The sequence below is a fragment of the Dreissena polymorpha genome, chromosome 1 (assembly GCF_020536995.1).
Source record: "Dreissena polymorpha isolate Duluth1 chromosome 1, UMN_Dpol_1.0, whole genome shotgun sequence".
Taxonomy (NCBI): domain Eukaryota; kingdom Metazoa; phylum Mollusca; class Bivalvia; order Myida; family Dreissenidae; genus Dreissena; species Dreissena polymorpha.
Window position 1 is genome coordinate 124,844,747 of NC_068355.1, and position 22,810 is coordinate 124,867,556.

Sequence of the window (22,810 nt, forward strand, 5' to 3'; positions counted from 1 at the left end):
GTCATTCAGACTAATCCTTTGAACAAATTTCATGAAGATCGGACAATAAATGTGGCCTCTAGAGTGTTAACAAGGCAAATGTTGATTCTCCATGCCGCACGACATACAAAAGGTGATCACAAAAGCTCACCATGAGCACATTGTGCTCAGGTGAGCTAAAAAGGTGAAATGGGACTGGGAAGTTTCTTTATGACTATAAAAAGCATGTAAATTTTACTTCACCTGTTTGCCTGTAAACATGATGAAGGACAGTGTTATTCCTTCAATACCTTTTCTGTGTTGTTTTTTACTGAAAAAAGCAACATATATCTTTGATTAAAAAAAAATGAACAAAAAACTTCAATGCACAAGTTTGTATGTTTGTGAAATTTCTTCACTAAACCAGTAATCATTTTCGATTTGCTATTCACCCGAAAATTCAACAGGCTGATGACAGAAGGAAGACATATTTTAAGTTTTTATTAAATTGCCCGAGACATGAGGAAGAAGTTTGCTCCACAACGTATATTTTTGTGTGGACAAAGTGGAAGTCTGAGGAAGAGCCTCCAAGAAAACCCTCACAGCAGTGGCAAAATGAATGAAACAAGGCATTAAAAATGGTTCAGTCAAACCGCAACTTCCGCTTTATCTGTAGGTTTGCAATATTTCATCATGAAATCAAATATCCCTTTAGCAAAACACAGATTATTTTTTTTAATTCACTGCACCATATGCATCGGATGACAAAAAATGTTGTGCTCATTACCATAAAAATGCTTTCTATGTGTATATGAAGTTTGATGATTAATTTTTATGAACCTATGGAGACATTGCATTACTGTGTGAAATTGAATGTTTTTAATAATTTCATCTTACTCTGTAAAGTTGTAAATAAAAAACACACACTGGGTTTCCCTGTATATAAAAGATCATTAACAATTAAAAAGCACAAAAAGAGTGCGACAGTTTTCAAAATGGTTTATACAAATGGAAGGAGGCTACCCCCCTGCTATTTTGCTATGTTTTATGATTATATTCTATGCACTTTTGCAGTCCCTTCACTTGTTTGATGAACAGACAGATGTTGTTAGAAATCCCAATCAACACGTTTTGTGGATGTACAGTTTGTTTTGTGGCATAATTCTACATGACCGACCCATACACAATTTATGTGACTATGCCGAGGATCTAACCCGCCATACTGGGATTTGTAGCCCAGGGGTGTGCAAGCTGATCTGACTGACAGACAAAGGAACAGACATGACAGTGTACACACATATAAACCTATACCTGCATTGACACTTGTTGTTATGTTGAACGGGACAAGTTTAAAAACTGAAACACTCTGGCTAAAAGAGTATACTTTATTCTTGCATAGATTAAACAATTCCAACAAGGCTTAATACAAAGATACATAGTGTGTTTTATAATTATTGTTTCAAGTGGTAAAAATAAGATTTCTCTTTTAGCACAATTACCATCATCAGTGTTTGTGTCTAGAGAACGGACATACATGTAATGTGAACCAGATTCTTGACAATATTACTAGAGAATCCAAATAGTTTGTAAATTCCTTAATGCTCTTCCGTATTCTCAGTATAACTATTGGAAACTAATTAAAAACCTTTTGTTTTGTTTATATACCTGATGTCAAATATACTGCTCATTTTACAATCTAGCATGATTGAAAATTAATGCACAAAGAGTGTCTTCAGCTAGAACACAAACAAACACAACTGTCCTTGGATGTGATCATTTCACATAATAAACACTACATTTAAGTTGTACTACAGTCAATCTTGTATTTAGAGACCACTAAAGGGAGTAACCAAAAGTGGTCTCTTAATAAAATGGTCTTTAAATAAAAAAAAGGCCATTTGGTATGAATGCGGACCTTTGATTTTAAATCCAGATATAGGATTATCTCCGTTTGACACAGCGTGTTCAGCTTTTGTAATCAAATGAATCTAAATATAAATAAAATGAATAAAACAACTTTTTACTTAAAATAAGTTGTATTTGTTCTCTCTAATTCTAAATACAATGTAAATGGATTGCACGGAGAATGGGTTTTTTCGACTCCAAACTCATTCGCGATTAAATTTATGTGCACTTTTATTTGACACTTCCATTACCCGAATTTATTCATTTAACGTTAATACTTTCTGTTGTGACATTTTAATTTTTGCATGTAAGATTATATATATCTCTGACTCGATTATGGGTCATAGGGAAATAAATTAAACACCTTGATTGAAAACTAAATAAACACGCCTGATTGGAAAATTTGCTAACACAAACTAATAAGCATAATAACAATTACAGTTTTTAATGACCAGATTTCCCTACATGTAACCGATTAATAGAACACTGTGAAAATGTTTGTCGCGTCGGCGCATTGTTTCTGCAATAAAATCGGAGATAAAATGTGTCACTTAATGTCCCAGATAGTAAACTCTTTAACCCGTAGACTGTTGGCAATACCTCACTGTATTATTTGACACCAAAAATTGATACACAGTCAGCATTAACACCGGTCAGAACCGGTCATCGAGACAAAGGAAAATGGCTAGTGTGAAATCAAAACAAAGGTGTACCGGTAATCGTTCATGTTATCGGCTTAGATAAGCAATTAGCACTGATTTGTCCCTGAACGGTCAACAGATTTACCACTTTTACCTTAACGCGGTCGCTTAATTCAAGACTTGGGCTTCAAAAAACACTAAAAGCAGCGGTCGCTGGTCGCGTAAGACAAAAGTCTCTTAATACAATATGAAAATATAGTTAAAACGCTCGGGCGGGATTTAAAGTGGTCGCATAAGACAAAAGTCGCTTAATTCATGTGGGCGCAAGCACAAGATTGACTGTACATTTAAAGTTCTGGTCAACAATGAGAAAAATATGTGCCACCTTATATAGATGCATAGATATACATTGAGCCATATTTGCAACATAATAACTAAACAAATTCAATTCCCAATCACAGCCTTTTGTAAGTTTATATCCTGTGTTCTATTAAACATACATACCTTCTGATTATACATATAGAAAACATTCAGTTAGAAATACATATAAAGATATACAAATATAACAATATGTAATATGTAAACAAATAAAATATATATATTTTTTAAAGCATAGCATGTTTTGAGTATGAAAATACAGTAACAAAAAGGGACTTTGCTTTTGTAAAGGCACACAAACAAATTTATGTTGTGCATATGCAAATGTTCTTGTAACAATAAGCACTTAAATTCCTGACATAAATGTCATTTTTGAAGTATAAGTCTCTGTGTAGCCTGAAGGCTGAACAAAGTATTTGAAAATATCTCAAAGTAGGCTAACTGGACTGCCTAAGAAATGTGACATAAGTAAAAAAATCATCTTAGATTATCCTTACGAGTTTTACGTCTTTGAGCAAATATCATAATAGTTTTTGTGCAAGGTAAACATTAAACTACTTTCACAATTAATCCTACAGTTTGATCTTTATAATTTAATAGACATTATGTCGTCATATTAAAGAAACATCTTTACTTAAACTTATCAAGAAAAGGACAAGATTTTACAAGATGTTTATTACCGTAATATGGCAACTGGACGGTCCTGAACTAGTTTAATAACTTGTAAATAATGTAATTAATAGTTTTTGGACACTCAAAATTTTCACAAATCCTCTTTTTATGCCAAAATAATAATTGTTGTCTCCAATCTTTCTGTTATTCAGATTTTCCCAAATAATGAATTTTTTTTTTCTGGAAAAATGCATTTTAATCAGAAAACAATGCACTGATATATTTGCAGCTATCTGGTTAGAAAAGTTGTTTGTTTAGGCACTTCTAACTGAGCTAAGAGACCCTGGGGTTCAATACCTGCTACCGGTGCATGTGAGATTTGTTGGGGGGTCACCATACCGGACAGGTGAGGTTTCTTCCAAGTACACTGGCTCCCCCTCACACACACAAGACCACTTCAAAGTTATCTTTCAGTAAAAGCTAAATAGATGATAAATAGATGATACACGTAATTGCATGTAATTGCAGCTTTTATTATAAAATTTGTCCCAACTTTGTGTCTCTGAAGTAAATTAGGAAGGATCTGTGCTGGGACACAGTGCAGGTCTTCACATAATGCCTAAGGCGCTGATGTACCTTGCTCATAAACTTCGAAACACAATTCTGATTAATGCATTTAACTTTTTGGTGTAAATCTTTTCAGGAAACTGTATTTTCATTTAAAACCAAATACATTAATTTGCTTGATTATGAAAATTAGTGATTCATTCATTATGGTAAATAGTGTCAGTGTGTCTGAACATTTTTGGACACAGTATTTTGGGAATCTAAATTTTCAAAAGTAAGCAAGTCTTTATTTTTTTGTGTCAAAAATTCAGAGTTATAACAGTAGACGTTCTACAAAAAACAATTCAAAACACAACTTTATACAAACATAACAAAACGTAGGCTCAATAGCTAACTAACAATAATTATAATAATTATTAATAATTTTTGTTTACAGCAAGCAATATAATATCATATGGAAGGAAGCATACTCCATATATTAACTTTACAAAGGCACTTGGAAAACATGCATAGGTTATCACTTCACATCGTAATTTATTTGATACATTTTTATTATTTATATAACAAGGAACAAATATTAAGAGCATTTTTTTCAAGGGACTAATTTTAACATGCATAAATTATAAAATTACCCTCAACAGTACTAGAACCTCCAATATAACTATTTACAGAAAAGTCATGATTTTGATGCTTTACTTTGTTGGTAGTTTTGATTTTGATTAAACTGCAGGACACATGCTCACCAATCTGACAAAAGTAAACAACTTAAACACATTGGTGGATATTTGTGACCCTTACTGGATAATAAAATAAAAAATGTGTATAATGTCAGTTTAAGTAGAAATAATAATTCAATCAACTTCTAAACCATACAAAATTTGCCATGTCAATATATATCACAGTAGACAGCAATCCATGTAAAAGATGTCAGACCTCGGCCATTTCTGATAAAATTTGCTGAGGTTTGGTATTATTCCCGAAACTGGTAGTCCTTATGTCCAATGCAAAATTATGTTTAATTATATTCGATAGATTGTTTAGCTATAAAATAAAATGGATTTTACCAACTAGTTAAACTTGCTATCTTAGCTGGTGACATAACAATATCCACATGCGATTCTTATAACCAGTCAAATATTGCACCTTTTTTCGTGAATTTTTTGGTTGAATTGAATTTTACAAAGATTCAATCCTTGTGAAAGCAGGAAACCACTTGACCGTTACTGGCTCCCTGTCAAGATTTGATGCTATAGTCTGCAGTACCAGCGGCTGTTTCAACGATCACAAAATCGTGGATAACTTTAAATTGAAAGTATTACCTTCTTTTTTTTTTGTTAAATTTATAGACCATTTGTTAAACATTTTGAACATCATAGTGATAAAAATAAACTTTATAAAAGGTATTTTATTGTTTGTTTAAAGAAGAGCAAGGTCTGTAAAATCTGGTGAGGACCAGTCGATTAAAAAAGTTATCGGAACACATATCCTTTCAGATTTTTTTATCTTTCACATGGTTTGGTAGACAGTTCATATCTCACAGAGAAATATCAGTTGGTTAAGTTACTTATTGTGTCAGCATATTACTTATATTACAAATTCTTAACCGAGTAAATACTTATTCTATGCTACAATATTAAAATATTACATCCAACAATAAATGTGTGTAGTGCACTGTAAAATCTATATACATTTAGTGAGTGGAAATCAAAACTTAAATTAGCAACTACAGCAAAAACAACAAAATTATGTAGAAAAACAAAAAGTACAAATGTCCCCATAGTATACACAAAAGTAAACATAACTTCTACAATAAATGAATTATAAAAAATTCTGTACAGTTCTAAAAAGCTGTTTTATTTGATTGTAATGCAAATGGAAAACCTTTGACAGAAGCTGAAACAGTTTCAATGTGAAATGAAAACATCAATGCACATGAAGCCCATCATAGCAAAATATATTATATGAAAAATAAAACAGTGTGCAAGGCTAGGCTTACATTTTGTATTTCAAATAGAATTGAATTAAAGAAGACACATTAAACTGTTGAAATCTGACCATTGTCATTTCATATTTTCATGGTTAAACCCTCAAACCATACAAGGACATTAAATTATGACAGCCTGTAACAATTCAGGATTGTTTTCACAGTCACTAGGATGTATTGTGAAGGCGACTTGCAGACGAAAATGGCACATAATTATTGGATGTATTGAATTAATGTCATGTTTTCAAGTTCTGTGTTATCATTTTTTATACTCTCTAGCCTATACAAGCTATTCAATAAATAATGTTTCAATATAAATGTAAAGCCTTTTGTACATATACATATATTCTTATATGCATGTATATGTGGATGTTTGAGTCAAGTATTGAGCAAGATGATATGGAATGTAAAAAATAAATATTAAGCCACATTTAAAACTTCTTCAAAACTTGGCATGCTAAAAAGCTTTGGCATGAGCAGCAAAACATAATTGTTACATTGTCAATGGCTTTAATAGTATATAATAATATACAACAGTAACACACCTGAGGGATTTCAAAGAATTTAGTTTAATGATTAATTATGAACTCGTAAATTGTCCTGATCCTCTTGCAATTTAGCTTTATTTTATGGAAGTCAATTGGCCAATATTATTTTTTCCACAACAAATATCAATGCCAATTTCAAATGGGTAATTTAGGGAATAAATAGAACAAAAGTATATGTTGAATGACAAAATAGATGGCTTATAAATGAAGAAACACAATTTACATTATGATGTTTGGATTATTAAAGTGTTACATTCATAATAAGTGAAGAAAATATACTATATAATAAACAACAATAACATATTCAAATAATAATTTACCTGTACTTTACAAAAAATATATATGAATAAGAAAATAGAATATGTCATAATAAAATAACAACATTACTTTCAAGCAAAATTAATTGTGGTTAGCAAATAACAACAAGTATACAAACACAGCTAGATGTCAGAATTTTTGGTCAGTACATGTGAAATTAGAATCGCATTTTATGGCATGAATTGCATTTATACTTTTGCATATTTTATTCTAGATGTACACATTAATAAAATACAGAGATTATGAGTTTAAGGTCAGTTGGTTTGAAAATGATAAATACCACTCAAAACTTTGTGATTTTTAAGTCCATAAATAAAACATATACCGTAAGGTTGTATTGATTTAAACAACTACGATTAAGTAAACTGCAAGTAACTACCACACCCTGCAAATATTAACATGAGGACACTCTCAGAAGTATGTTGTTAAAGGAAAAATGTGAACAAGATCAGAAATGTTGGGCATTGCAGTTACACTACAAAAATGCTCCATACAGAGTGATCTCAGAGCCGTTATCAGCTGTCGTGTTGGAATCCTGCCTGGATATGACACGCCAGATGAAACAAAAAACATGGAATTCTGGTTAAACAAGCGTGATTCATGGCATGCAGACTTATGCGCCCGTCAAAGTGTCATGGGTAGAGCCAATCTCGAGGTTTACAACTCAGTTTTCTCCTCGCGGGTTTTACCCGTAAACGTGTTCTCATACAACGACTCTTGCTGTGTGTTGGCATAAAGGTTGTCATCGCCACCCACTGAATAAAACAATAATTTTTCTTTTTGCAGAGCAAAAACGTCTAAAAGTACCGGTAAATATGGTTAAATATGATACATTTTAATGTCTGTTTACCAATCTTTCATTTTAATACAGATAAAGTGGCAAAACATAACAAAATAAACAGAAAATTGATGCTGGTAAGACCTTACCAACCAATCAGTTTTAATGAACCCATATTCTAGGGTTGTGTATAACCTGAAATGGAGTTAATAGTTTGTGGTCATTTGACCATGACCTATTTAACAATAAGGATTCCGGTTAACCAATCTAACTTGCAAAATTTGAAGAATCTAGATTTAAGAGTTCCTAAGTAACTTCTAACAATATGTTTTGGCCTTTTTGACTTACCTTAAGGGCCTTTTATACGTTTTGGTAAATTGACAAAATTAAAAATAATTGTTTCAGATTCACAAATTTTCGTTGTAGTTATGATGTTTGTGAAGAAACCGTAGTACAGAACATTTACCATGCTCTAAAATATCCATTATATGCATTTTTTGACAATTTAAAAACCTGAAAATTATAAAGCGTTGCAACACGAAATGATTGAATAATTTGGAAGAGTTCTGTTGTTGTCCTTATATTTTGTGATACTTCGAGGATTACTTATATAAAGTATAAAATTCATCACTCATTGTATCAGCACGGATGGCCCAGTGGTGTAATCGATAGACATAAATTTTAATCTAGGGGTCAGTGGTTCGAGCCAAGTTACGGGTTACTTTATTTTCTTTAATTTTATTCTTGTTTTTTTACTGCAGCTTTTTAGAACCAATCTTTACATTTATCAATATAAAGCATTGACCAACAAACTTCAATATATGCCAAAATCTGTGAAAAGGCCCCTTTAGAAACCAGAGCAAAATTAAATAGTGTCAATTTTTTCGTGACTTCCCACCTGTTATCCAAAAGAATTGGGGTTTCTCGAAAACTAAGATGGAAAAATAAATAAATACAAACCATTGGCATAAAGGTTGTCATGTGCCTTCATTTTCTCATCCAACATTTCCTTAACACACTCATGGATGAAGATGTACTGTTGCTGTAATCAGAGGTAAACAAATGTGATCATACATAGATAAAAGCACAATCACATATCAGACAGGGAGTTTTAAGATGTACATGCATACAAGGATCCAGACATCAAGGAATAAGCCTTAAACTGTTCTCTTTACTTAACAATAATTCTCCAGATAAAGCAGTTTGACATTCAAGACTAGAATGTAAACAAATTAAAGACAAAGGAGTGTTTAGATGTATTGTTGCTTTCAAAATAACGATAATCTCTCAAACAAGTATTCGATGTACTGTTTTTCTTAGCACAGTAAAAAATCATTTAACCATCATTTGTCAGATATAATGCTTAAAGTTGCTAGAAACATATTAACACCATCTTAAACAATTTTATTTATTGGCCAAAAATAAACAAGGCTTTGTAAATACTAAGACCATATTTTAAACAACTTCTAATTATGCCCTTGTGGTTTTAAATGTATGTATCTAAGCGTAAAAAAATATGTTATTTAATTTTTTTTTGAAAAACTCCAAATACATATGTACATTTTTTATTCTCAAATCGCTTATGGACACTATATACGTACCTCAGTCTGCACCATGTGGCTCCTATTGTGCCTCAACTTGAGGACGAGGTCAAAGATGTCAATCTGCTCCTCATAGTCATGGTCCCTGATGAACTGCATCAGGTGGTCCACCGCAATGTACGTGCCTGTCCTACCCACACCAGCACTGGAGAAGACAGGCAGCCAATAATGAGCTATGGTTTATCATGATCATAGAAACATGCACTTGAATGAGAAATTGCACATATGATTTTAACATGAAACCGTCGGAGACGGGTGATGCTCCCCAAAGTTTTTTTTTGTCACAATATTGCACTATATATTCAGAACAAAGGAAACGTCTTGAGGGCACAGTAGTTGGGGGCACAAGAATTTTTTTATAGAAAATTTCAAAGGGCCATAACTCTGTGAAAAATCATCCGACCAGAACCTGCTGATAATATGCACATCTCCTCTTGGTAGTAAAGCTTCCCATAAAGTTTCATTAAATTCCAGTCATTAGTTGCTGAGAAATAGCCCGGACAAGAATTGCACTTTATCTACAATTAATGGAAAATTTCAAGGGCCATAACTCTGTGAAAAATCATCTGACCAGAACCTGCTGATAATATGCACATCTCCTATTGGTAGTGAAGCTTCCCATAAAGATTCATTGAATTCCGGTCATTAGTTGCTGAGAAATAGCCCGGACAAAAATTGCACTATATGTACAGTTTATAGAAAATTTCAAAGGGCCATAACTCTGTAAAAAATTATCCGACCAGAACCTGCTGATAATGTGCACATCTCCTATTGGTAGTGAAGCTTCCCATAAAGTTTCATTGAATTCCGGTCATTAGTTGCTGAGAAATAGCCCGGACAAAAACTGTGCACGGACGGACGGACAGACGAAGTGGCAACTATATGCTCCCCCCAAAATAAATTTTGGGGGAGCATAAAAATATTCACCTCATGAGGCTTTGTTTTACACAAATCATAGAAATAAGCTTCACAATGAGCAATGGTATACCATGATCATACAAACATGAGCCAAAATGATATATGGTATACTGATATCATGGAAACATCCACCACAATGAACAGTGTTGAGACAAACATGCACCAAAACACACAATCAGAGTGATAATAAAATCCCATGCCACAATCAGCAATCGCATACCAGGATCATCAAAACACAAACAGCAAGGAGCCATGACATACCATGATGATAGAAACATCCACCACAATGAACAATGGTATACCATGATAAGCAATGAAATATGCTCAAGCAGTAATGACCAATTATTAGGACTGGTTAAATTTTCAGTGGTAACTATAAGCACATGGTTACCTTATGCAATCAAGTAAAAAACTTTAACGGCCATACACAAAAAATATAAGTGTAACAATGTATGTTTGTATGACAGGTCCATTGCATGAGTTTACTTCAGATGAGAGTTGATAGGGAGCCCCATTTCATACCTGCAGTGCACAAGGGTGGGTTTGTTGCTGTCAGGCGGACGCATGGATTCTCGGACACGGCTGATGAAGTTCAGCATCACGTTGTGGTGGACATCAGCCTTGTAGTCGTGCCATGTGAGGAAGTGGAAATGCTTCAGCTCACGCTTCTGCTTTCCCTGGGAAATGTAATCCAATGAACATTGGGATGTATTCAAAATGTCTAAAGGAGAAAACTAACCAGAGAATCTCTATGGGCATCCCAATCCTACAGTAGCCAACAAATGCACGCTTAATGCTGCACATAAGATTGCAAGTATCAAGTACTAGGTTCCGCTCTTTGATATTTTGTATGCAACGTGTGCAAAGTAATCATGTAAACAGTAATATTACACTTCACTTAAGCTGTGTAGAATTACTTTCTCTCATACTTTTTGTCATGACTTTCTTTCATTTATGACTTGCATAATTTTTTTAGTAAAAACCTATTTATTTTAGCTTGATTGCATCGAAAGCCTAAGGCTTATATAAACGCTCTCGAGTTTGTTTCCTGGGGCCTAGAACCAGTACTTGGTGTCTACAGAATGCTCCCATGATGGGGATCAAACCGGTGACCTCCTGGTCGCTAGGCGGACACCGTATCCATTACACCACGCGACTTTGCTGTAAATTCTGACATTACTGATTGGCTGTCTGAAATACTTTGTATGTATAACTTCCTAGTACAAAGTTTCTTTCCATGATTATGCCATTTTTTTATTACTTAAAAAAAAATATTTATGCCAGTTTGTGTTTGAAGTCTCACATCAAGTAAGGTACAGCAAGTTGCTTACGTTGGATATTTTCATCATCCTCAGGTCATAGTGGTTGATGGTAGACCTGGAGGTAACCTCCACCACCACTTCCCCGTACTGCTTCGGTTCATTAACAGTGTCTGGCCAGTACTGCTCACACTTGTTCTGTAACACCAAGAGTTATATACCTTGATAGCTATTTCCATCAGCTAACTTGTTCTGAAACACCAAGAGTTATATACCTTGGTAAAGGGACTTGATAGCTATTTCCATCAGCTAACTAGTTCTGAAACACCAAGAGTTATATATCCTGGTTAAGGGACTTGATAGCTTTTTCCATCAGCTAACTTATTCTGAAACACCAAGAGTTATATACCCAGGTTAAGGGACTTGATTGCTATTTCTATCACCTAAAGTAAAACCCACTGTAAAGATCCAAAGTCTAAAGATGCTATAAATTGAAAAACAGACCATTAAATGCCATGTTAAAGTGTCTTAGTGCCAGTTCAAGTTTCTGTTATAGGCTGCAAAAGAAAACAATTCAGCTGTTCGATGCAATGTTTGTGTCATGTTTATATTGTTTATCAAGCACTTGTACCTTATTTCCTTCGGTGCAGAGTGTTAGCATGACGATGATGCTGACATTCTGTTCCCAGATCATACGCCACATGTCATCAACTGTCGCAGCAAGCGGTCCTTGACAACCAATGTACTCCCGTGGTGAATTGTAGCCCTATAAAGAATTATAGGTTAACCCTTTCCCCCAAAAGAAGCAAAATGAAAATGGTTATGTGCAAACAGCCCAAAACCAGAACAGCCAGCGAGTAACTCGCAGTCTGTTCAGGTTTTATGCTCTTTGCTGCTCATCAGTAAGTAAGGGTTGAAAATGAAGCCTTTAACACTTGAATTTAGTAAGAAAGGCATTTACAAATGTAATTATATCTAACTTTCTATGGGACTACAAATGCGTCAAAATACGTTTCTAAGTGGTAAAGGGTTAAAATCAAATGTGAGTAGAATGACATTCACACTTCCAAACATACACAGACACTTCAATGATCAACCGTTAATACATTTTAATTAGAATTTACTTCCATGCATATAAAAACATATGAAACAGATGATATGACTACCAATCACACATTCAGGAGAATCTTAAGGATGATATAAATTGAACAGGGCCTAGATTCACCTGCAAATCCTGTATCTTTAACATTAGTGTACATGTACATATAGAAACCCCAAAAACTTTTTGTATGCATTGATATTTTAACACATTGTTACAAAACAAAAACAAGGGACAAAATTGTCACAAAACCAGGTTTTCATTGTGAAAAAAAAATCTGATAAAGGGAGAAAACTCAAAGTGAACTTTTGAAATGACCAAAAAAAATTAACCCCCTTTGTAAGTTTTTTTTTTGTTTTTAAATCTATTTTTAGTCGTGGCGACCTTGACATTGGAGATATTGACGTGATTCTTTCGTGGGACACACCGTCCCATGATGGTGAACAAATGTGCCAAATGATTTTAAAATCTCACAATGAATGACATAGTTATGGCCAGGACAAGCTCATTTATGGCCATTTTTGACCTTTGAACTCAAAGTGTGACCTTGACCTTGGAGATATCGACGTAATTATTTCGCGTGACACACCGTCCAATGATGGTGAACAAATGTGCCAAATGATTTTAAAATCTGACGATGAACGACATAGTTATGGCTCGGACAAGCTCATTTATGGCCATTTTTGACCTTTGAACTCAAAGTGTGACCTTGACCTTGGAGATATCGACGTAATTATTTCGCGCGACACACCGTCCAATGATGGTGAACAAATGTGCCAAATGATTTTAAAATCTGACAATGAACGACATAGTTATGGCCCGGACAAGCTTATTCCGCCAGCCCGCCAGCCAGCCAGCCCGCCAGCCAGCCAGCCCGCCCGCATTCACCAATCTAATAACCAGTTTTTTCCTTCGGAAAACCTGGTTAATGATTCAATCTGTGATTTATGCCAAGTCAAACTAAATATTTAAGCACTGCTTAAACATAACATTTAACAGAATATTCTTTACTCATAGTCTTACGTTGAAGATTTGGTCTCAAATACTGGTACAGGCCCTTAACATTGTAAAATGGTGATTTCTAACAAAACATGTGCAGACTCAAAACAGATATTTTTGCAGGTGTGTTATTTGTTATAACTCATAGATTAAGACCAGTAGCCTTTTTAATTAACATACGAAAAATTTGAGATACAAGTCAATTTTCAATAAAAAATACTATATAAGCACACAATTATTTATTTTTTGAAAATACTTATGACACTTTGTAAACGCTTGTGGAGAAAACGAGAACATGGGCATTGATATGTTTACATTTAAAGATTGTTTAGCAAACTGGAAGCTTGATTCCCTCATTAATCTCTCTTTACTACTTGGATTTGGCAATCATCAACAAACTAACGATCTGTAATTTTATGGGAAAAACTTAAGGGTAAGATTTTTTTCTTTGAAGGGTTGGGTTGGGGAAAAAAATACTTAAGTGCAGGCCTTTATGATAATTTTTGTATAAACATTTCTCAGCAATGTTCAGCCATTTGTGCTACAAAAAAAACCTAAAATCTTTCTTTGTTTCAAACCTTTAATGTAAAAATACGTTAACACATGCTAGAAAAAGACTTCAGACATTGTTAAGATCATTTAAGATTTTCATCATGTATTTCCTAAAAAAACTTTGCCAATACTTGTCCTGAATATTGTATGTGCACGTACAGGTAGGAAGTTGGCATTGATGTAGTCACTGTCATCGTTGCCATCCGTGCTAAGCTTCACCCGCGTGGAATCGACTGAAAGCAGTGGCGGTTATGTAGTCACACATTTATCTGTCACACATGTACATGATCTTGATTAAAAGGGTCTTTGCGATAAGGATCTACGGTACAATGCCAAAATGATTATAAAAACGTCTTTTTGCTTTGAAAGTGTAATACCAATTTAAAGATAAATGTGTCCTCTTTCAAAACATGGAATATTTGTGAAAATATAATACATTTCAAAAGACATTATACAAACATCATTTTGCACAAAAGCAAGCCAAATAGGACAGCTGGCTACATCATAAAAATAACGAGAGCGCCGATGGCGCTGAAAGCATAGTTGCAAGATACAGGGAAGATGCTGCTGAAGTAAATGTTTAGGTCAAAATATACTAAATAGTTTCCTTATATGTTTCGATGTAAAAGCGACAACTTTGAGGGAAAATAAATACATTTTGCACATAGAGACCCCCATAACCATACCTTTTCTTGACGGGCATTCTTAGCTGAATAGATTTAAGCAATAAAAAAGATTTGTCATGTTCAAACCAAAAACAAATTCGACTCAAATCAAAATCGACTGTTTTTGCGCCTTTTTCGGCCGTTTTCTAGTGGATTGTAACCTTTTGCAGTGCCATTTTTAACTTTAATCTCCAACTTTTTCCTATTTCAGGGATTAAGTAGTGAACACCTATGCTTACCCTATCAATATCTCCAAACGATAAAACCAGAACAAAGTGTACAACATGCCTTCGAGGAAAATATGATGATTTGTTTAGAAAGTACAGCCCTTCATGACTCGATTATTTAGTATATTGTAGCCTTAACGATTGCTGACATCACGAGTCGCCCCCCTTGTTAACAAAATGCTCTATTTTTAGAAACGGGAATTCCAAATAGTGACGAATGTGAATGGTTACAAAATGACATAACTATGAAAATAAATACGTAGAATTACATTATTTCACGCATACCATTATGCAACCATCCGTTTTCTTTTCCGACTTGATACATTTACAGCTTTCCATTTAATATTTTACAGACACAGCACTCGTCCAGAATTCACGCGAATCCATTAAATCCGATGCCACATTTAAACCGTTAACTCTACTCGTAACGTAAATTTCTGGCTCAAAGTAAATCATTTTAACTTCTATTAACACATCTCTTACTTTTAAACTCTACTTCATCAAATCCATAGAAAGGCACGTCAGAATCCATGTCATAAATCAGAAAACATTCATCGTACTCCGCCATTTTTTACACATTTTCAAAGAATAAAAGTGCTTTATGCCCCACTTCCTGCTGAGAATATGTTTAATTTCTATTTATAATTAACCGATGAAATGTTACATATACTTTAACCAGGGCCTTATTAATTCAGTTATGTAAACATTTGACCTCTCACAGAACAGTAAACGAAGGAAATAGAAATTGGGATCCCATATAAATTAGGTGTGAGGTCACTATCAACAAGAACAGAATTGTTTTACGAACGAAATTTGTTTTAGGTTATAAGAAGATTTTTTGACATAAAACGGTCTTAGAAAAATTCACTAAAAACGGTGTCAGCAATATTCTTGGAAGAAAACGTTAGAAAAACGTTTCCCCCCAAAAAAATGTAAGAATTACCATATGCTAAATTAAATAGATATTTCGTCTGATTTTTGATCAGGTAAGGCTTCATAAATGGTAACCGACCGATGTGGATTTTCAAAATGTGGTATATACCTTAAGCATAGGTGCAAGCACCTATGCTAAAAACAGCAGCATGATCAAATCTGCTATAAAACTTTCCCTACTCAAGGATATTATATGAGCCTTGTTCTGGGAAAACTGGGCTAAACGCATGTGCATAAAGAGTCATCCCAGGCAAATCAGAGACAACACTTTCCGTCATAAGTCAATTTTTATTTAGTAGATAACTTCTTTATACAACAAGAGCTGTGATTGTCAGAAACACAATCCCCCCTACTGCATTGCTTTGAAACCATATATTTGACCTTTTACCTTGAAGGATGACCTTGACCTTTCACCACTCAAAATAATCAGCTCCATGAGATACACATGCATGCCAAATATCAAGTTGCTATCTTTAATATTGCAAAAGTTATGGGCAATGTTAGTTTTCGGATGGACGCACAAACGGACTGACGGACAGTTCTTACTGCTATATGCCACCCTACCGGGGGCATAACAAATCCACAAAAGCAGAAAGTGTCACTTAACAAATATGAATTAAGCCCATTTTTTCCAGCACAAGGCTCATATGAATATTTGTCCCCTACATGGTATGATGTTGATGTATCGATTCTTTGGCCTGTTCTCCTCCATGTCAGAGGCATCTGTTGAGAACTTCGGGCTCAGAGTTTTCAGGTCCTAAAAAATAGAAAAAATGATTCAAAGACAAAATCATTTATGTGTAACAGGCTGACATGATATGCAGGTACTTTAAGACTTAAAAGTTCTCCAACAGGAGTTGCTTTAAAGGAACACATTTATGCATTAACTTGTCATAACTCAATATTGTTGTACGGAGGCTCATTAATGAGGATAATCCATACACTTCAGAATAATGCGTTAAACATGGAAAACAAAAATATACAAACAGAATTTTGTAATTTTAATCTTCTCCTGCAACAAATCTCAAACCAAATTTACATATCTTATATGCCAATACAAGATGGTCTGCTGTTTATAAGAGCACACTTCCTTTATAGCAGACTAAATATATATGAACTAGCTATGACTATTTCTTACTGGTCACATCAAAAACTGTGATTATTTTATAAAATATGCCATTGCAAATGCCAGTCATTGATATCATTACCATTCAGAATGTGATTAACATGTAATTGAAAATAATGGGACTAAAATAATTGTTAATTTATTAACATTTCAGTTTAAATAGGTGTAATTTAAATTACTTTTTCATTGATTTGCATCGCTGGTTTAAGATTTACCTCATATTCAGAAGAAAACTTGAGATTGGAATCCCTTTTCATCGTAGCCAAGTAAGTGTTGAATTCACTAAGTCGAATTGGCCTGAAAACATACATATAAATACGGGGTAAAAGAATCAAGAAGAGTTATCAATGGAATAATTTACTGATGTTTATAAGGCCTCAATGATATACTTTGTCATGTTACGCAACATTGATGTACACCATGATGTAATGAACAGTACTACTAAAAAATGTCATGTAATGCAACTACCATAAACAATGTCGTGTAACAATAATGTAAATGTCATGTAATGCTCTATTGATGCACAATTTCATGTAATGTAACATAGATGTACAATGTAATGTAATGTACATGGAATGCTAAATTGATATACTATGTCATGTAATGCTACATTGATGTACAATTTCATGTAATTTAACACTGATGTACAATTAAATACATGCAATGCAAAATTGATGCACAATATCATGTGATAAAACATTGATGTACAGTTTCATGTAAGATTGATGTACCATGTCATGTAATGTTACATTAATGTACCATTTCATGTAATGTTACAGTGATGTACAATTTCATGTGATGCTAGATTAGGGCACGTGCTACACTTTTGGGGATTGGGGCCGTGGCCTTTAGAGGAGGGAATTTCGCGTCATTTTGGGCGAAAAGGGGAATTTTAGAAGATCTTTTCACCAACCATTCAACACTTAAAATTGCTATATTTTAATGTAATTTACATAAATATACATTTAGTCAAAGGTTAATAGCAAGGTACCAGCTGGCAAAATAGGTATAAAAGTAATTTTTTTATATATCTGAAATAGGGGAAAAAAGTATACTATTTTAAGGGGGGAATGAGGCCGAATTTCAGCCCCAAAAAAACGGCCAAAAGAGAACCCTGCAGATTGATGTACAATGTCATGTAATGATAGATTGATGTACAATGTCATGTAATCTTACATTGATGTACAATTTCATGTAATCTTACATTGAAGTACAAAGTCATGTAATGCTACATTGATGTACAAAGTCATGTAATGTAACAGTGATGTACAATGTCATGTAAAGCTACATTGATGTGCAATGTCATAAAATGAAATATTGTTGTACAAAGTCATGTAATGCTACATCGATGCACAATGTCATATAATGCCAGATTTATTTGCAATGTCATGTAATCTTACATTGATGTACAATTTCATGTAATCTTACATTGACGTACAATGTCATGTAATGCTACATTGACGTACAAAGTCATGTAATGTAACAGTGATGTACAATGTCATGTAATGCTACATTGATGTGCAATGTCATGTAATGAAATATTGATGTAAAATTTCATGTAATGCTACATTGATGTACAATGTCATGTAATGTAACATGGATGTACAACGTCATGTAATGCTACATTGATGTACAATGTCATGTAATGCTACATTGATGTACAATGTCATGTAATGCTACATTGATGTACAATGTCATGTAATGCTACTTTGATGTACAAAGTCATGTAATGTAACAGTGATGTACAATGTCATGTAATGCTACATTGATGTGCAATGTCATGTAATGAAATATTGATGTAAAATTTCATGTAATGCTACATTGATGTACAATGTCATGTAATGTAACATGGATGTACAACATCATGTAATGCTACATTGATGTACAACGTCATGTAATGTAACAATGATGTACAACGTCATGTAATGCTACATTGATGTACAATGTCATGTACTGAAATATTGATGTAAAATTTCATGTAATGCTACATTGATGTACAATGTCATGTAGTGTAACATGGATGTACAATGTCATGTAATGCTACATTGATTTACTATTTCATGTAATGTTAAATTGATATACAATGTTATGTAATGTAACAATGATTTTCCATGCCTTGTAATGCAAAAGTTATAAACACGGTCAGGTTAGGCTACACACCACTGATGTACACTTGCATGTAATGCAACAATGATTTGCACTGCTATGTAATAAAACTCTGATGTACAATGTCATGCAATGCAACACAGTCATACATTGCCATGCATACAACTATGACTTGGTTGATGGTCTGATAACATTAATACCTGTTTTTAACAACCTTTTCTTCCAGGATATCAATATCACCACCAGAAAAGTGGGTACTGCAATGAAGAATATGCAACATTTAAACAATAACGTTTCATTGAAATGTTAGAAAATATAGCAGCAAATTCTGGGCCTTCCTTATACAGTGTTGAGGCTGTTCATCAGTTTTGAGAGTTTTGAAATCGATAGTATTTCACTTCAAACAAAAAATTAGATTCAAATTAAAAAGCAAAAAAACTTAATGAAAGTAATTAATATAGTGACATCATTATACTGAAGTTTTTTTCGGCAGTGCTGAAATAAAGCTAAGTTTAGGCACATCAGATTTACTATAGCATACACTTCACACATAAATGTGAGAAATAAAATAGTCAATCAATCACAGCTCAGGTTCATCAATATAATTAAGCATACATCTTAACATGGAAAACTTACTTTTAAAATAAGCATTATTAAGATAAAATGATGAGTCAAGACTATTTTTTGTGGTAAAATCCCAGCACCAGTACTGATTATAAATCATAGCCTTTTTGGCATAATTTAATGTAATTTGGAAGCGTATGAGAAACAATACACACGTTGGTTTTTTGCTCCTTCTGCGACGTAGGAAAACAATGACAATTATGATGATGATGAGTGCTGCAGAGCATCCTACAACAATGCCCACTATCATGCCAACATTGGACTTATCATCAGGGACTGGAAAAACACCAGATACACATTTTGTTAGTAATTATGTACTTGATAAAAGTTTAAGAGTAACATCAAGAATAATTTTGATGCATTACATATCAAATGCATAAAATGTATAGATCATCGTGCATTGTCGGTCTTCACAATATAATATTACAAATATCTTAAGGTCATTTTAAAAGGTAGTGATCATACAATCATATTTATTGTACATAACTATCTAAGGTATTAATATGAAAGTGAATGAAAAAAAATAATTATAGCACACTTTTTAGGTGACTGGGTGGCAATCTTAATTATCCGCTTACAAATGACATTTTTAATATTATGCTCCTATAATTAATGGGAAGTAAACAATATTTGTAACAAATAAATGTGGAAAAATGGATTATCTAGTGCATAACATACTAATAAAAATAAATAGAATACATGTATTAGCATAGAGTAACTATGGAAACATATTTATTTTATATATGTGAAAAAATAATTTAAATTGTATATATATGTTATGTAAGTAGAAAGCATTGAAATAATTTGAAGATTGCAGTTCATACATGTTTATGTATTATTAATAGTAGAAGTACATTATAGACCAAGTGACTCATATCTTTAGTGTTCTTTTCCCTCAGAATCATTATGATGCTGGCTATGTACATTTGTAATTTAAAAGAAAACCTGACATAAATCTAAACTTGTTTTGTGTTTATTATGAGACATGGTTTCAAATAACATTTTAAAAAACAAAAACAGAAATTTCTGATTTACTAGAAAATATAGAAAACTATTCAAGATAAAGTACAAAATATATATGTAATGGTTGCAAAGCATTGTCAATCTGCTTACCAGCCTTAGTTCTATAAGGTCCATAGTCTTTGCTTAATAAGCAGCCTCCACCTGTGCACGCCACAACAACAAATCTGTAAATAACAGTTACTTAACGTTGTTATCAAAATATTTTTGAAATTCTTCTCAACAATTTTTAACACTTTTTGGCTTTGTGGATTGGAAAATGCTAAATAAAGTTGTAGTTTTTTTGCCCGCATTTGAAGAAGGAAGCATATAGAAGTCGCACTACCCATGGGTTTTTGCAAACCCTCATGTCTTGTTAAAATTTGCCATTTCTTGATGGATTTAAAAATAACTTGGCACACATGTCAACAATCATAAGATGATGTGTTGCGTGCAACACCTGTTTCCTTACTTCAAAAGTCAAGGTCACCTGTCTCACTAAAAGGTACATCATATGAAAGGTCAAATTCAACAATTAAACGGCTTGCTTTTGACATAAAAGAAATTTTTAGACAGAATTGGAATGTATTCCCTATAGACATCATGCATTGTTCTCGCTATTATAATTAATTATGATTACTTAACGATCTCTAAATAAATAAGATTTCTTGCCATAGGGAATGGTGATATGGCATAAGAAAATAGAGATAAGCATAATTTTTGTTTTAATAGGTATACCTATGAATAAGCATGTACTTTGTTAAGAGTTGAAACAGGTAAATAATACATTTTAATATTTCCATTGTCAATACTCACATATAAGAGGTATCAGCAGCAAGTGGCCCATTACAATAATCATTATCTTGCGTACATGTTTCAGATCCCACTGTAAATGTCGTGATGCTGTTGCCAACATTCCTGCGCCGACGCCCTGAACAACATTGAAATGGAATATTGTTTTTACAAAACATTAGAAGAGAAAGCATTCTGATAAAAGCTCATACCAATATATAAATATCAGGGACGCTGTCACATGATATTCTATGTAACACACCTACATATTCTTTAGAATACCACATTAATCCAATCAATTGGTCCTGATTTGGACAAAGCACTACACCCTTGTTTTACATTTTAAATTTATTAATCTGACAGAAGTCTGGGATTTAAAACATGCAAACAACAGCTTCGAGCATTCCCTGGAAAAGTGTGAATAAGTTAACTTCCTGTCAAATACCACTGAAATATACTGTTAAACATCCAGAAAAAACAACAACAATCAAATGTACCAGAAGTCCCCTTTGGCCACCAATTATTCCTGGTGATTCTCCAGGGCGTGTAATCATTGGCTGACGCCGTCTTCCATTTGGCCATACTGTCAATGTCAGATATCTGCCATATAGCGCTTTTTCTGTGCACTAGAAAATGTTAAACTCACAAATAAACAGTTTTCATGGCCGACCCTGATTAAAAGGTATTCTTTATTTGTACCTTATTACATCTTAAAATTTCCTAATCAATGAGATGTTTATTTAAAAAAACAACAACAACATAATTTGGACAAAAAATAAGAAGATAATGCCCCATTCGTGCAAAAAGGTACCATGTGCCTTCTTATTTCAATGTCACCTTTTGCACCAATGGGGCAATTTTTTTTAAGAGCCATTTGTGTAAATAATCTCAGCTTCGGAAAACGAAGATTGAACATATTTTAGCATTGTTAGCATAGCATTTGAATGATATTTAATAAGAAGTGTGCAGAATAAAAACAGATTATCATGCTTATGTATTTTTTAACAAACCACAATCATTTTCAAACTCAGTCCAGGTATAATAACCACACAGTTTTAATGTTTTGTGCAATATTCATGATAAATGGGTAAAATCTTTGACTTTTTAAGCGTTCAAATAGTTTTACTATGACCCCATCAGGAAAAGTACCCTGCTTCTTTGTGACAATAACTTCAAAGGACTGGGACCGTATTTCATTGACTTCTAGAGTGTTCACAAGCT

The 22,810-nt window shown here is 33.4% G+C and overlaps 1 protein-coding gene across 1 annotated transcript in view; it reads right to left on the reverse strand.

The window, feature by feature from the left end:
• Positions 1 to 1,329: 1,329 nt before the first annotated feature.
• Positions 1,330 to 22,810, reverse strand: part of LOC127848557 (receptor-type tyrosine-protein phosphatase eta-like) — a 415,812-nt gene continuing 394,331 nt past the window's right edge. The window contains exons 24-34 of the mRNA XM_052381095.1: positions 19,954 to 20,074; positions 19,375 to 19,431; positions 17,284 to 17,365; positions 16,609 to 16,699; positions 14,277 to 14,350; positions 12,099 to 12,233; positions 11,540 to 11,665; positions 10,731 to 10,885; positions 9,291 to 9,435; positions 8,650 to 8,731; positions 1,330 to 7,666 (exon numbers count right to left, since the gene is read on the reverse strand). Coding sequence (XP_052237055.1) covers positions 7,569 to 7,666; positions 8,650 to 8,731; positions 9,291 to 9,435; positions 10,731 to 10,885; positions 11,540 to 11,665; positions 12,099 to 12,233; positions 14,277 to 14,350; positions 16,609 to 16,699; positions 17,284 to 17,365; positions 19,375 to 19,431; positions 19,954 to 20,074 — 1,166 coding nt within the window. The 3' untranslated portion in view covers positions 1,330 to 7,568. The remainder of the gene's footprint in view (positions 7,667 to 8,649; positions 8,732 to 9,290; positions 9,436 to 10,730; positions 10,886 to 11,539; positions 11,666 to 12,098; positions 12,234 to 14,276; positions 14,351 to 16,608; positions 16,700 to 17,283; positions 17,366 to 19,374; positions 19,432 to 19,953; positions 20,075 to 22,810) is intronic.